This window comes from Thermobia domestica, chromosome 5 (genome assembly GCF_964235325.1).
Source record: "Thermobia domestica chromosome 5, izTheDome1.hap1.1, whole genome shotgun sequence".
Taxonomy (NCBI): domain Eukaryota; kingdom Metazoa; phylum Arthropoda; class Insecta; order Zygentoma; family Lepismatidae; genus Thermobia; species Thermobia domestica.
The window spans coordinates 308938578-308955544 of record NC_137458.1 but is presented as its reverse complement, the minus strand read 5'-3'; the positions used below and the strand labels follow the sequence as shown (position 1 = coordinate 308955544).

Here is a 16967-nt window from a genome sequence, read left to right as displayed (position 1 = left end):
CATTACGTCTCTTTCTTCTCTCTTTCTCCGGCTAAATGGTTCTCAAACTGGTGATCTTGTACCTTAACAGGAATAGGAAAATTGTTAAATATTTATTATTTTCAGTGTAATCCTAATTATTATTATTATTATTTTGCTTGTGATCACTTTTTAAGGAATTTACTTTGTGTATCCGTCTGTCCATCCGGGGACAATATCTGAAGAACTACCAGACGGATCACTATCAATTTTGGGCAAGGTGGGGAGAGTCAAAGGTTAAGACCCAGGTTTATTAATGGAGGTGATTCGTCCAATTAATCCCAACATACTTGCAATCAAAAATCAGTTCTGTATGTATTCCTTTGAAAATAACTGTGGATACCTCCTTAAATGATAGACTTCCCGCAGCGCTGTTGACATTAGCAGATTAGTATAATGTTCAGGATGTAAAATAGTAATCTGCCCGTAGATTGGTACGCTAAAATGAAACTAAACTATTTTCAATTGTGCATGTATGTATGTATGTACACTGTGGCACTGTTCTTTAGAATATGAAGCAAATATTTAAATAACACGAGAACATCCGGGTTCCACTCCCGACGCGAGCTTATCTGCTTCCAACAGTAAGTTTAACTGTAATCCCAATCTCGATGTGGTAAACACATCCAGTGAACTAACCAAGAGATCCACGAATCACGAAGAAAATTGATGTTATCTGTGGGCAGGGGCGTTTCTTGTTGTATGCGTTCTAATTCTTTCCTTCCCGTAACTTGTTAGTCGTCCAAGCCACTTATGACCTGCACTCGTTAATCCGAAAGTCATAAGTACGGAACATTAATCTCAAATTTAATTTTTAAGTTTTACAAGTATGCTGTTGGTATGGCTAGTCCCAAGTTCAATTATCAGTAAGGACAGTAGGTCTACTTGTCATCATAATGAGACAATTGGGGCTTTGAAGAGGACTTGGGTTCGATTCCCGATGGGAGTATATAGTTCGGATTTCACGTAGACAAAGATAGATAAAAGTCTACTTCTAATATAGCTTCGCGTGAGAACCAAAGGAACGTAACTCCCAAATATGCGGTTTTCGTTTCCTTGATGTTTAGACATAATTTTGAAAGCCCCACTTGGTGCAAATGGAACGTAACGCCATCTGTTCTCCTTGTCGCTCATATATTGTAATTTAGAGATGCGCACGAGACAAGATTTGTAGCTATCTCGTCTCCGAAATGTGCTGCAAAAGTTATGTCTCGACTCGAAAAATGTATATTTCTCAATTGGAAGAGCCGTGTCCCGACTCGAATTTTGTCAGGAAAATCCTGTCTCGACTCGTGTCGTGCGCATCCCTAATTGTAATGTAGCTGAATTACTATCTTATTAAAAACACATCTTTCTAAGAAAATAATATTTTTGTCCTCTCTCCTGTAAACCTACGAAAATGGAGTTACGTTCCTCTGGTTTTCATGTGACGATATGTAGTCTCGGCGTTGGTTTGCCTGCGAGACGAGACCTAACTTTCTTAACGAGATACGAACTGAAACATTGTTCTTCCAATACAAATAAATACACCTTCCAAGTCGAGACAACCTCAACACGTAGTCAACCGTCCTCGATGCACGGAGCAGAAATCCAGAAATGACCGATGAGTATCTTATGTATTGAGCATGCATAATCGAATTAAAACCCTGTCTTCATCGGTTAAAGTGAAATGAAATCTTTGAGTTTTACGTCCCACGGTTATGTTGACTAGGCTGAAGGGGACGGTGATGATGAGAAATAAATGCAATGATGGAATTAATAGAATAGAAGGAAACTGGAAAATCCCGAGAAAACCCATGAACACGGTGTTTGTCCACCACAGAGCTCACTTGACGCGAGCTGGGATCGAACCGGGGACCCCACGCACCAGAGGTTAATGCTCTACCACTGCGCAACCTAGCTCCCTCTTTAAACGGTTAAGCCAGGTGTTTAATTTTGTTTAATTGTATATTCCAATTCCTACTACGTATTCTTTCAGCATGCCAAAACAACTACGCTGTCGGAATACCGTGGAATGTCATTGATAAGGAACAGAAATTTTAAGATTTCTTGAAGGTAAAATATGGAGCATAACTTTCTGATCAACCCTCGCAATTAATAAATATATTTCAAATGTGATTTGTGAGTCTGTAAATTGTATTGATCTGTCAATATCAAAATGTGATTAATATTTTTTGTAATACAATATCTAAGTATCTTTTTTGTTCTTTTTCTAATTTCAGATTTGAAAAAGCAGTTTGACTCGCCACCATATTCTCAAACTGTGGAACTGGAGCAACAGACAGAGATGCGTTGCCATCCTCCTCCGGGGGTTCCGCCACCCCGCGTCTATTGGCTACGCAACGGTAATCCCATTGATCCTGAAAAAGAGACCAATTACATAATATCAAGTGAGGGTCATCTGCTGATTGTCCAGGCGCGTCTTGCTGATATGGGAAATTATTCATGTGTAGCTGAAAACGTGGCCAGTCGCCGAGTCAGCGAGCCTGCTCAATTAACAGTTTATGGTGAGTGTTATTTCATAATAATATTATTATTACTCATGTAACCAATGAATATGTTTTGCAAATCCTGGGATTTCTGTAATAACATTGATTGGTTGACGCATTTATTTGGGTTTACGTCCTTTCTTCGCGGCGAGGTTCTATAGGAAGAGACCTCCGTAGAGTATGCCATCCGAATATGTTGGTTATGTTCCCTATGTCACAGGTCAGTAGCTTATTGCTTTATTGACGAAGCAGTAACTCGTTTGTTCAAGTTGCCAAGACTTAAATCATAGACTCTTCCAGCTATTGAGAATAGGATATGCCCATTAGCGCGGTGGGCCAAAGCCGCTATTAAGTTATACAGGGTGTTTCAAAATGAATATCAAGATTTTAAGGTATTTATTACAATTAACTTACAATTATAAATAATATATCCAATGAAAAAGCAACTGAAACAGTTTTGTACGCACGCATGCGCATACAGTTTCCTATGTCTGCCGTTAGAAAGCACTAGTAGCAAAGATGGCGACTAGTGAGCAGAAAGCTTTTTGTTTTACATTTTCCAAAGACTGAATCTGTAGTTAGAATGCAACCATCTGCCTGGAAAATTTTGAGGAGATGCTTACAACTACGTCCTTATTGTTAGCAGTTCTTACAAGCTCTGAAACCTACAGGCTACGGTTGATGTGCCAACTTTCCAAATGAAATGTTGCTGCATGAAGATGAAGATTTTCTGGATTGTGTAGTCTTCAATGATAAATCGGCATTTCACCTAAGTGGCGATATGAACACTCATAATGTTCGCATCTGGGGGTCAGCAAATCACCACGGGATGGTACAGTGGCAATGAGATTCCCCTAAATTGAATACATTTTTTGCCATATCCCGGTGGAAGGTTTATGGGCCTTTCTCGCCTATCGACTCGATGTGTGTCTTGTGACGAAAGATGCCCACATTGAACACTTGTAGCAGAAACTTTTGAATTGCTCTTTCGTTTCATGTATTATTTATAATTGTACGTATAATATAATAAATACTACGAAGACTTGAAATTCCAATATTCATTTTGAAACACCCTGTATATACTGGTTGGATCCCAATCTGGGAACTCCCTGGAACCCATAGAGGCCTACAATTCGAGCTTTGTCTGTCTGTCATTACGGCTGAGATAGTGTACTTACTACCTACCGGAACAAACGACTTTTGCAAGGTTACTAGAAAGGATTTGTGCGCTCGCCCTCATTTTAAAGAGCGGCGAACATCTACTTCCACGACAAGATGTCTTTTTAACATTTGTGTCATCTCTCACATATAACTTACTCCACTTAAAGGCGTTTGCTTTATATGGCGTGATATTTTATTATTGAAACTGGAAGTGGTGTTAGATTTCTATCGTTTTCGGTTTTAATAGAAATATTAGAGTGGAGATTGAATTATTCTTGGGTTGCTTAATTGATTGTAGAAAAGTGCTTCTCGCTATGTATTACAGTTTTTACTCCGTAGCGATGAACGTTAAAACCGGAAGTGGCTGATTTCTGCCACTTCCGATTTCAATATAGAGTTAAGGCAGAATAAAGGCCCCAAACTGAGAATCGCACTAGGGACCACATACGCAGAAAGCACGGTCGTTAGCCATTCCGGCACGAAGTGGCATTATTAAGTGTCCGAGGTTCGATTCCAAATCATATGACTTCATAGTGAGAAACATCGTGTGCTAAGATTTTTCCATGAGTTTTCTTGCTTCCTCCACCATTCTGTTCCATTAATTCTCCTTGGCTTCTTTGGCCTGCAGGATGTAATTGTCTTCCGTTCTCTTAATTTTTTTATGCAGCAGCTCGCCTATTCAAATCTGTAGAGAAGAGATAATAATAGTAATAATAATACAAACATGTCGACCTGTGCGTCACACCGTCTTGGAATGCAATAAAGAGAGTCCCATAAAGAACACATCTTTTTAAAATGCCCGCCCTTTCGCTCCTAGTAAGTTAGCAACACTGAACGTTACACGATTTTCGTGTCTTGTCTTTGTAGTTAGAAGTCACGGAGCGCCGAATAGCGCATGAACGTCATCTATTTTCTGTACGAGTAGGAATGAAGGGCTTCATGACGGGACAGTGCGTTGTCACAGTAACCGATGTAGTTTTAGTTATCCGTCGTGAACCGCCCGTATAGAAAGCACATGACAATCGTGCACCATTTGGTGCTGCGTGTCTGTCAACCACAAAGACAAGAGATGAAAATCGTGCAACGTTCAGTGCTGCCAACTTCCTACAACAGAAAAGGCAGGCATTTTAAAAGTTGCGTTGTTTCTTTGACACTCTTTACAATCTTGAGTAAGGAGATTTGTAATGTTGGTTGGACTAATATAAGGAGTATAAGATAAACTGCAAGCATTTCAGTCTGTCACAGTAATTCCTAAGAGTAAACGCTCACGTCAATGGATGTCGCTAGTGTGCTTTCACGTGTCTTCCGGATATCGCTACCCCAGGTATGCTGCAATTGCAGGAAGCTATTTCTGCAAAATTCAGGGCGCGATGGCTCAGTGGTAGAGCGTTTACCTCTGGTGCGTTGGAGTCCCTGGTTCGATCCCCAACCAGGTGAGTTTGTGGTGGACAACACCGTGTCCGTGAGTTTTCTAGGAGTTCTCCCACTTTCTCATTCCACCAGTTCTTTCATTATCATTCAATTGCTTATCCTAAAGGCATATGGCGTTTATTTTTTGCAAATTTCTGCTGGGTTAACATCGAGGCATAGATTGTGTTTAGACACTTTCTGATTGTGTGTGATTAAACAAAGCGCAAATAACGTAATCTGGTACAACTGATAAAGAAAAAAAAAGTTTATCTAATAACTCGTGATTCGGAGAGATGTGTTTCACTGACTGTTACTTGAATTGTCGCTCGTTCTTGTCCATAGAATAACGAAGACAACAGTAATGCATCTCTCAGAGGAAACAGGAGGAAACTAAAAACGTGATGAGAACAATGCTATCTGCTTTAAGTTAAAAGGATTTCACGCAGCAATTTTCTCGTGGGCTCTAAAGTAATGGTGGTGGAAATAGGTATGGGTAGTAAGGAGGATGAGAGAGACAATTTAATTCCTACATTCACCACCACCACCACCCCATTTCTAACTCTTTCTCTCTTTTTTTTTCTATGAGAAAAAAAATGTCTGCCTTGCAGAGTTATGCTCGCTTGCTTTTCCAGAGAGAGAGAATCGTCCTTGGTGGGGAACTGGCTGCTCGTTGGGAGGGAACAGGGCAGAAAGAGAGAAAAGAAAAAAAGTTAAAAACCTAGCGGTGGTTTTTGCGGTATGCGGTTTTCTAGCAAAATCTACCGTTATGAAGATCTCATATATATTGGCCGTAGAGCAGAAGAGACTTTTGTGTAGGATGATTCTACAAAAAGATATGAAGAAAATGGTGGGGGGAAAACCGAGGAAAATCTCCCGGTAGAAAAAGGAATATATAGAAGGGCGAATGGTGGCGGATGTTGTTTGTGTATTTAGTGGTAAAACACTGTCAGTGCTGAGTCTGTTCACAGTTTTCCGCCGTGTCGCTTCGATTGACGGTTCCAACCAATAAACCCACGGAAAAGGTTCACTTGGTGTGCTTGTAGCGTAAAAACGATGTGAAATATTCAAGCCACAAAGTCTTGATAACATGAATAAATTATATTTGTGCAAAAACAACAACAACAACAACAAAAAGAACACAAGGATGACGATGATTGGTTGCTCTGCAGTGTTTTGTTTTTCTTGAGAAGAAAATGCAATATGACTTGTTGTTTCTCGTATCTGCATTCTCGTTTGGCGCTGCTGTTGTGTTGTCATTTCCTTCGTATATACCATGGAAGCAAGTATCAGAAAAGATTATGTATGAAAAATGAATAATGTTTTCGACAGGCTTAGAATTCTCGGAAGTTACATCATCAACATATCAACTTCTATAAATAAATCATGGGGCACTCAAATCATATATATATAGATATATATATGAACCACTGGAGCGATCTCGAACAAAATTTTCAATATAGATGATGTTTGGTCCTGGAATAGTTCTTATTATTTTACTTTGACGGTGGAACTTAAGGGAGGGGAAGGGGGAGATATTTGAAAATGATCGTTAATAGTGTCAAAGCCATAGTTTTCGCGGTCGGTGAGATGAACAGTGACATTTCTGATGCCGTTTAAATTCAAATTCAGGCCCGCAACTCGGAGGAGGAGGACCAGGAGGAGGATATATAAAAATAATGGAAAATAATCTATATTAGTGCCGAATCCATAGTTTTCGGGTACACTGATATGAACAGGGTCACTTCCATTTTAAAAAAAAATGCAAATTCAATCCCGCAACTTGGGTCAGGGGGAAAGGTATATATAATATTGTAAAACTTCGTCCCATATAGGTATAGGTAGAGCGTTAATAAAAAGAATGTCCGGAATCAACTCCCACTGCCGGCTTTTATTATAAAATTTCCACTATAAAAAGTATTTTTTATAAATACTGTACAAATAATCCCTCCAAGTTTGCAAGGTTGGTTACAGGTAGTCTTTGACCGTAAGATCGTAGAGAGGATCTCTACAGAGTCCCGTAGCAGGCTAAGCCAGGAGATAGGATAGGCGTAGTCCCGTAACAGACTAGAGGCCTGGGGTTAGGTTACTCCTAATGTTCCGTGGCAAACAGTAGGAGGGACACCAGAAGACTGATCCAGAATTGCCGTCGTCCAGCCAATTTATAGAGGTCCTTGGGTGGCGATGGCGCTGCTGCTCCGTTGACATCATCTGCTCCGTGAGAGGGGCCAGAAGCCCTACGTCTGCATGTGACTGTAGATCCATCTGGTGTGTGGAATCCTCTTGCTAAACCACGTGGTGGTGTTTGTAAACACTGGTGTGTAGAATTGTTTATACACAACACCATGTGGGATATTACAATGTATATACAAATGATCGATATTAGTCGATATTAGTGTCGAAACCATAGCCTTCGGGATTGCTCAGATAAACAGTGACAGTTTATGTGTCGTTCAAATCCAAATTGAGACCCATAACTTGGAGAGGGGGAGATATACATACGTAAAAATGATCGAAAAAGATAGATATTAGTATCGAATCTATAGTTTTCGGGGTCAGTGACATGAATAGTGACACTTTCGATGCAGTTTAAATCCAATTTCAGCCCTTTATGCGCAAAATGAAACGTACTCTTCATGTGCAAAGAACGGATATTCTGCTATTTTTTTTTATAGTAAAAAATCAATACATTTATAGACACATACTTGTAGTAAAATGTTTTTAGGTGATTCTAAAGTTGTGTTCTTTTAGTATAAATATCAAATGAGTGGAGAGGGGAAACAGAGAGAAACATGAGTGAAAGTTACGAAGAGAAAAACGAGGGTAACAAAACACAGACGTAAGAGGGAAAGAGAGAAAAGGTGATTGGAATTACATCATCAAAGTAAACTTCTGACTCGAAGCATCTGAGGAAGAAAAAAGAAGAAAACAAAAGCATATCTAGAGTAGGTTAAAAAAAAAAAAGAAGAAAAGTATTGAATCTATCTATCTACTCATTTTGGAAACATGAAGAAGAATAGAAGAACGACGTAATCATTATTTCATCTCGTTTCCTTCATTTCCGCTTTTACGTTTATATCCTCTTCTTTCTTCTTTCTCTGCATCTATCGTACTCCCCGTATCTCGCCCCCCTTTTCTTTTATTTCTAGTTCTCCTTCTTTCTCCACTGCCGTCTTCCCCATAGAATGACTTGGCCTCTCGTAAATTTGATTTCGAAGAATCTGTGAAACTTTTTCGTTCGCTGATTTCTTTTTTTTCTTTTGTTTTTTTTTTCTCTCGTTTTTCGTTTTCAAAATGTTATACCGGTAGCAGTAGTACGAACTAGCGTATTGTTACACTGTGCGAGACTCAACCAAAAATAGTCAGAAATGAAGTGTCTCAGTTTAACGTCCCACGATTATGCCTGTGAGGCTATGTGAGACGGATGATTAAGGCAAGTAAATGATGATAAGAGAATCGGTGGAACAATAATGTGGAAGGAAACGGGAGTACCCCACGGAGTCGATGTTGTCTATCACAAACTTATTTGGATCGAATCAGTGTAAGCGCTGTAGTACTGAGTCACGGTAACCCCAAAAATACAATTAGAGATGGCAATTTTACAATCAGAGTTTACAACTAGAGACTTCGTACACCATTCTCAATGGGGCTCGTGGTCATTAGTCTGAATGAGGCTCACGCTAGCTCGCAATAGCACTCAGTCGAGCTCGGGCTCGCCATCCTTAAGAGCCTGACTTACTTAAAATAATACAAAATTTTCCATTTTCCTTTTGCTTATTTTTCATAACTGAAACGAGATAATGAAATGCAACTTACCTGTGTGAAATGCAACTAATCTGAGGTGTGCTTGACCGGTGGGTGCTCTTACCAACTTTGAACTTTCTGCTTGATGTACCTGCTGTGACATGTGTCGGCTATGTCTGAACGCGTATATGTGGCTTGTACGTTCGATTTCTCTTATAAACAAGTATTTTAGGAATGACAAAAAAAAAAAAAAAAAATGGATCAAAAGATGGCGATCTTGGCAAAGAACTTAGGAATAATCCCCCCCCCCAAAAAAAAAAATATGCACCAAAAGATTGCGATCTTAGCCAATAATTAGTTTTTGCATCAAGAACCACAAAATGTTTGAACGGCCCCTAAATCAAGTTTTCGTATTTTTTTGCGGAATAAGGATATCATACTGGGTTAAGTGATAGTTTGGGTTTGGCTACATGTATGCAGTTCTCCATATATAAGACCTACAAGAAAGTTTTTCATCGAAATATATTGCATCTTCTGATCCAAAATTGAGGCTTTTAATTGACCAGTGGTGTATATGACTTCTGATGGATGTGTCCAGTGGCTTCTCTGACAATGTTTGCCATGTGACGTCTCTGACCTAGACCCCATAGTTATGATGCCAGAAACTTAAAAAAGATTTAAAATTACCGTTTTAACCTGTTAAGCGTTGAGTAAATAAATTCCGCGGCGCAAATCTGTCTTCAGCATTGGGGGGAGGAGAGACCATTCCCATAATCCTTTTTTTAAGCGAAGTTCAAAATATTTATAAAGTTGACAAACAATTCTTTGGAGGATCAGGGGAGCAGGGTTGTCTTCAACATTGGGAGGTGGGCAGATTTGAAGCTTATTCTGGGAGAACATCAATTTCATCTCTCTTTCGTTTGTGGCAATCGGACAAATGATCATATTTTACCCCATAAAACACATTTCAAATCGGATTATTGAGGGGACAGTCCCCCCAGTTCCAAGATTGGAGGGGACATGTCCCCTCATGCCCCTCGGGATTTGCGCCAGTGAATAAAATATAACTTGCATTTAAGATTCACTGAAATCAGTGAAAGACAACTCAATCATTAAACCCAATATTGTTTCTTTCTTTTCTTTCTTTCTGTTCTTTTTTTTTAAAGCACATTCGTGTCCTCAACTGTCCTGTCCTAATATTTCCTTTACTGCATTTTGTTTTCAGACATATCTATAAGACCATCATATGTACTGGACTAGATATGAGCAAAAGATGATAACTTCCATTACAAATTATTATAGCTCGCATTACTCATTATGGCGTTTATCAGGTCAGTGGCGAATCACGAAAGTCACATTAGTAAACCTTAAATTTAAGTCATATCTAATATATTAATTCCTGTATATAGATTTTTCAAGCTGTACGAAACTATCTTTTCTTAGTTTATAGCGATACAAACTGTTCACTGTATGACTTCCCCCAAGGGCCGCCACTGTTGAATAGCATTAAGCACTACAGCACAACGTTACATTTAGTGTGACAGACCTGGATCCGATTCCTGGTGGGATCACACATATGATTCGGGTGTCATGTGAAATTACATGTTGAAGTATTGTATAACCATCGGTAAATATATATATATACATATATTAAACTCAAAAAAGCAACAAACAATGTGTTGCATTGAAACTTCTTTGTTTTTGGTGGAATTTAGTACTGTTGGATTGGCAACATTGCAGAGTAGTTTATATATTATAAGAATTGGGAGATAAGAAAGAATGAAAAAAAAAAAAGGTAGAAGTTGTAGCATCTTCTTGCCAATAAAAAGAAAAAAAACGAACGTGTCTTAGGGATAGGGGAAGTTACGCATGTATAAAAAATCACGGTTCTTAAAAGACTGTTCGTCTTGAAACAGTCAAGAATGGAAATCCAAGTTGTTTCTCTCTCTCTCTCTGCGTGTGTGTGTGTGTGTTTGTATATTGGAATTGCTTTTATAAATTCGGAGAAGATTAAGATATATTTACATGGGAGAGATGATAAATTTATGTTCATGTTTTTAAAAAATAAAGGTCGTTCTTTGAATTGAGTATATCAGCTTCCCAAATTGAGAAACATACTTGTAAAGCAGTTGTAATGTAGTTGGAAAGCAAAGCATTGCTTTGCAGGTTATTTATTATTCCATGGATCTCATGTGGTTTGAATCAGTGGCGGATCCACAGGGAAGTCGATACCTTCCAAAGGGTACTTTTTTTTTTCCCCCTTCTAAGCTCAGTTCATTTTGCGATACACAGTCTCTTGTCCCGTCCTAACTAATATGAGTTTACTGGACTTCCTTACAAATGATACCGCGTTGTAATACTTTTAAACTTGCGTGTACTGTAGCTCATAATTAAGGAACACTTTACACGGCAATTTATATAACTTTTACTAGCAAAGTGCTCGAAATTATGGAATGGTATTACACTTCGAGCTTATCTCCTTCATCCAGGAGGCTGCAAACAATCCTTATGGATCCGCTAGTGAGGGTACACGGTGGGTCACTTGTAGAACTCTTACGTCTGGTACGTGGTTTCCGTGATTTGGTTCCCGACCAAGTAAGTGTTTGGTGCGCAACATGGTATCCATGGGTTTTCTCGGTTACTACCGTTTCCTTCCACATTATCATTCCACCAATTCTTTCATCATCATCATCATCATCATCATCATATACTTGCCTTAATAATCCGTCTCCCTTAGCTTAAAGGTCATAATCATCGGATGGTAAACTGAAAGATGTAGGTTTGCCGTTTCACACATCCTCAATGATGAAAAAGGGGCATTAAAGTTAAAGTCAACTAATGTTGTAGATAGATAGATCCTACCTGTAATACTCATGTGGTCCGACTATAGAAATCGAACGCAGGTTTCTGGGACCAGGGGTAAAATTGCAGGGGGAACGCGAGTAGACGCCGTTCCTACACTTCCAAAAATCTATGGCGTTCCCCCACTGCCTATAAAATGCACTGGGCAAAGTTAGGCACGATGGATAGTGTCACGTCATGCGTCTCTCTACCTTTTTTTTTAGATCCACTTTCACTCCTGCTCATGACTCACCAATGTTTGTATGTCATCATTTCAAAATCATTAGTCTATGGTGCACAAGTTCGTTTTGTTTTACGTATTTGATTAAGCTCTGTAGAATAAAGCAAACGAATCATTAGCCAAAATAATGATTATGATATAATTGGTGGAATGAGAATGTACTAGCAAACGGGAAAACTCACGGACACTATGTTGTTCTCCACAAACTCGCATGGTCAGGGATTGAACCTCGATTATGCATGTTATCAACATTTAGGTAACTTGTCTTCTCCAATTATCAAGACTCAAGAACGTTAAATTTCTAGCGACCAAAGTATACCGAATCTCTCATCCAAATTTAACTGAGGTCAGAGCAGACGGACCGATTCTTAAGAGACTTAATCACTTCGAAATTAAAATCCCGCTAATTTTACAGCAATTATGTGATATCTTCAAATAGATAAAAGATAATCGAAATGTAGAACAAGAGCTCCCTAGACAATATTACTTTGCATGAGGTATTGTTATCACGAGTCACCTAGTAGCTTTCCGTTTGCAGCCATTTAGAAACACGAAAATAAATACCAATTTTCTAAATGGCTGGAAATCGAAAGCAGATAAGTGAGTCGTGATAACAGTATTTCATGTAAAATAATATTATCTAGGGCGCTCTTGTTCCACATTTCGATTATCTTTTATCTATTTGAAAATATCACATAATTGCTGTAAAATTAGCGGTATTTTAATTTCGTCGTGATGGGGATTCTTAAACAGCGTGTACTGGCATCCCACTATCAGCTCACTTTCTTTCAACGGTGTAATGTGATAAGGATTCTTAATGTGTGTGTTAATTGTGAGGTCTCCAGCACACCATGTGCACAGTTCTCGTGAGACAGAAAACAGATAAGGGAAGGGCAGAAACCTTGGAAAGGGGGAGAATTTTTCAAGAACCCCAAAAGAAGAGAAAAAAATAGAATTGAAATAGTCGTAGTAGTAGTAATAGCAATAATAATGTAGGGAATATTACTAATAGACTGGTGACAAATGCCGTGATTTGATCCGTCTGCCATTAGAGTTGCATTGGAAATTGGAGACTGATGTGGCAAAGCTAAAAAAAGAAAATCTAGAGGAAAGGTTACCAATGGGGCTGGAGGGGGGAATCTTGAGGGGAAAAAAAACTTCTTAAGTGAGCTCTTGAGGGTTACAATAACAAACAAACCAAAGGAAACCAACATCAGAATCCATTTTGGATCTTTCCTCTGAGTCGTCTGCTTTTTCGGAAAGGGACATCTGTTGTGCACATTCATGGAGATCAGTTTACGGCGTTCTCTTCTTCTTCTCCAGAGTGTTTGTCTGGAAGCTCCAGTCGAAATTTCCTTCTCCAGTGTGTGAGCAAGACGATAATAAAATACTCCTTAAAGTACAATAGAAAAAGAAACAACAAATAAAAGAAAGACATGAGAATTCTTTTTCACTAAGTACAGATGGTGCTGTTTGTAAATGTATCGTCATCATCATCATGTTTTGTGTCTTCTTCAACGACAGTAGGCATTTGTTCTTCAATTGTTTAAAAAAGATGCCTTTTCTCGTCTTTTGACACGTTTCTGCACTTTGAAGTGATTTAATAGAAGAAAAATCAACAAAGAAAAACAAAATCTGTTACAATTTGTATATCTAAATAGTTTAATTGAAGAAATTAGTACCGAGAACTTGTTTATTAAGACAGTGCTGATAGCAGAGTGCATGTACTCATTGTTAAACTGGGTTAACGTTATATCGTTTATTTCTTCTAATTCTTACCTGAAGAGTAATTATTCCTACCGGCTAACACACGTGCCTTTGTTGCACGTGGTTCAGTGTTCGATTCCCGATGAGAGAGGCTTGAAATTTGAAGGGATTACATCCCCATCAGGATCCTGCCGCCTACAGTCGGACAATTTGTCCATACCGACTAGATGCCGCGGTCCGATTGCCGGCGCCGGACCCCGATGTCTTTCCGCGCGAATTTCGAGTGCAACAAATAGTTGCCTTCCCGAGCAGTCGGCAAACATCCAGAAATGAGCATTAAATGCGCTGGCGCCGCCGTCGGAAAATTGCCTTCCCGAGCAGTCGGCAAAAAAGTCGTAAAAGCGCAGTAAATACGCCGTCCCCGCCGTCAAAATGAGGTCGGTATAAGGAGTCGGCTGAGGGTCTGAAAGAGGCCTTTCCGACTGTTTTGCCGACTCTGACGCTCGGCAACAATCGGCAAAGAGTCGGCAAAGGGCATTTTATTTTTCGATTTTCGACCGCTTGCCGGTTCGGCAAAAGGTCGGAAACTTTGAACAAGTAGATCGTCGTGCCGCCGCGGACGGGCGCCGGCTGCCTCCGGCGGCCCACCATCGTCGACGGCGGCAATCCCTCTTTCCGACCGCGACTTCCTGATGGGGATTGATTCGGATTCCACATCTCGCATAGCTAGGGATTTCCAGATTTTTCAGAGAAAGAAAAGAAATTTCTGGGAAGTCTTTTGACGAGGCAGACTTAACTGGACCAAAGAGATCAGGTCAAGAATTGTAGACAAACAAGCATACAAAAAAAAAAAAAAAAAAAAAAATCACTCTTAACGGGCAAGTTTAACATTGGTCTAGGGTAGCTGCTGCTCAAGAGCTATATATGGAGTAGTGGACAGTATGGATCAGAGACTTGGACATTACAGGAGTTAGAGAATAATATTTAAGAGAGCTTTGAAATGTGGTGGTGGACAAAAGCTAAAATGGAAGAAGAGAATAACGAATGGATAGGAGAGAGGATTATATCTAACATCCTTCGTAGGAAGGCCGAATTGATTAGACACGAAATTCTCCAATCAAATTGTCCAAGCTTGCGAAAAAAATGTTTTCTTCATTCCACCATAGAGGGGAAAGAAAATGAAATGAAATCTTTAAGTTTTACGTCCCACGGTTATGCCGTTTAGGCTAAAGGAGACGCTGATGATGAGTAATGAATGAAAATGGTGGAATGAAGAAAGTGGGAGGAAACGGGAGAACCCCGAGAAAACCCACGCACACGGTGTTTGTCCACCAAAAAGTGCACACGGCGCGAGCTGGGATCGAACCAGGGACCCCAAGCACCGGAGGTGAACGCTCTACCACTGAGCCACCGCGCCCCCGTAGAGGGGAAAGATGGCAGGAGGGCGAGGAATAGGAAGAAGAAGAGCACGACTGATCGATGATTTGAAGAATAGAGAAAAATATTATAGTTAAAAGAGGAAGCTGAAAACCGCAAAATCTGGAGGAACATTTCCAGGGTCGAATCTAAGAAAAAAGAAGTCCTTGGTTCCATGACCTGTTAACAGGCAGAATATTTAATAATAATAATAATAATAATAATAATAATAATCTTCACCTAGGTCTTCCTAACGGTCTTTTTCTGATTGGGTTTCTGGTTTAAGAATTTGAAAGCGTTCCTATTTCTTTTCCATTCTGGCTACATAACTTGCCCATCTGAACCTCCTAGACTTAATGACCCTAACAATATTAGGTAAACAGTATAAATTATACAAAATCTCGTTATGAAATTTCTGTCATTCCCCATTTCCGTCTCTCTTCGGTTCGATTATTTCCCTCAGAATTTTTATTTTTTTAAAAAAAATACTTTCAGTCCGCATTTTACCCTCAAAATAAGCGACCCTGTTTCGCAACCATACAATACAACAGATATAATTATCATTTTATATATTTTAAGCTTCAAATTCTTCGACAGAATTAGCGAGGATAAAAAGTTTGGACTGAATAATAAGACGTCGTCATTTAGTTTCTTCGTGAATATAGTTTTGATAGCCTATGTTAATTCTTTTAAATTTAATCGTATATTTTTATACGATAGGGCAGTATCTTCATTCTTCGATTTTCTTTAAAAATAAAGTACTAATAAAGCTTTTTACTTCGTTTTTTTGTTTGTTTTTTGAAGCCTGGAGGCATTGTAGAACACGTTAAGCATGGTTTCACGCCTTTCTGCGTCGAGACATAGGGGGTGATGACGTCAAAGTTTAGAAAAAAAAATGTTAGGCCTATTTTTATTATTTTTGGCGGGGTTACTTTTGAGTCTAGAAGATTAAAATTTTGCACACTCAGTGTACCCCTTAGTATTTTTCAAATTTGTTTCAGATCTCTGCATTAATCTTTTTGGTCCAGAGGGGCAAAAAGGTAAAAATAAAATAAAATAGAATAAAGATATATTTAAAAAAAACTTTTTCGCGATTTTCCCGCCTCGAATACATGATGGAGACATGCGAATGGTACCTTTGAAAGGCTATTCTATTCTGAAGAGAATGATGGACGAACCATCATCCTAGAATAAATAGGAATGTCCCAGGATTTTTTTAACCTATAATCCTGTTTTATGTGAGAGTCTGGGGAATTGTGGAGATATTCTTAGCACATTGCTAACTATTTTTTTTACCTTACTTTTCAAGATAGAAGCCTGAAATTTTGTAGACACATTCAGTATACCTATTAGTATTTTTCTGATGATTTTGAGGTCTTGTATGTTAACACAGGTGGGTCCAGAGGGATGCAAAGTTAGAAAAAAGTTATTTTTCACAAAAAAAATCACCGTATACCTCAAAATTTCTCTGATGTGAGTGGTACCGTTTGAAAGACTATTCTATTCTGAAGAGAATGAGATACAAAACATGACCCTAGGTTAAATAGGGATGTCTCAAGAAATGTTGTAATTTGAATTGCAAAGGGGGTCAAATTTCTATCAATTAAGAACTTCTTTTATAAGTCAGAATATTATAAGAACCACTCAAGTTCTGTTTTCTTTGAAAGAATATTTTAAAAGTTTATGCTCACACATACATAGTTATGAATTCAAAATATGGATACGTTAAAAAAAATCAACTAATACTTTCGACTAAGTGGATAGTTTCAATATTTAACATCAACATTAAGGGGGTTCCCACATTAGAAGAAATTGTAGCTGTCATAAAAAAAAAAAAAAAATCTTGAAACCCTACCATATTTCACCATGTACACACAGTCTTGAAAGGGTCATAAAACATTTTTTTTTTTTTCCATCTTGCAAGGAGTCGAACAGAGTGCAAC

General features: G+C 38.8%; 1 protein-coding gene across 5 annotated transcripts in view; it reads left to right on the top strand.

Annotated features, from left to right (window-relative positions):
• Positions 1-16967, top strand: part of LOC145686776 (netrin receptor UNC5C-like) — a 773553-nt gene that overhangs the window by 438243 nt on the left and 318343 nt on the right. For all 5 annotated transcript variants that reach the window (XM_081760434.1, XM_081760431.1, XM_081760432.1 and 2 more), the window contains one exon: positions 2241-2525. In XM_081760434.1, the coding sequence (XP_081616560.1) occupies positions 2241-2525 (285 nt within the window). The remainder of the gene's footprint in view (positions 1-2240; positions 2526-16967) is intronic.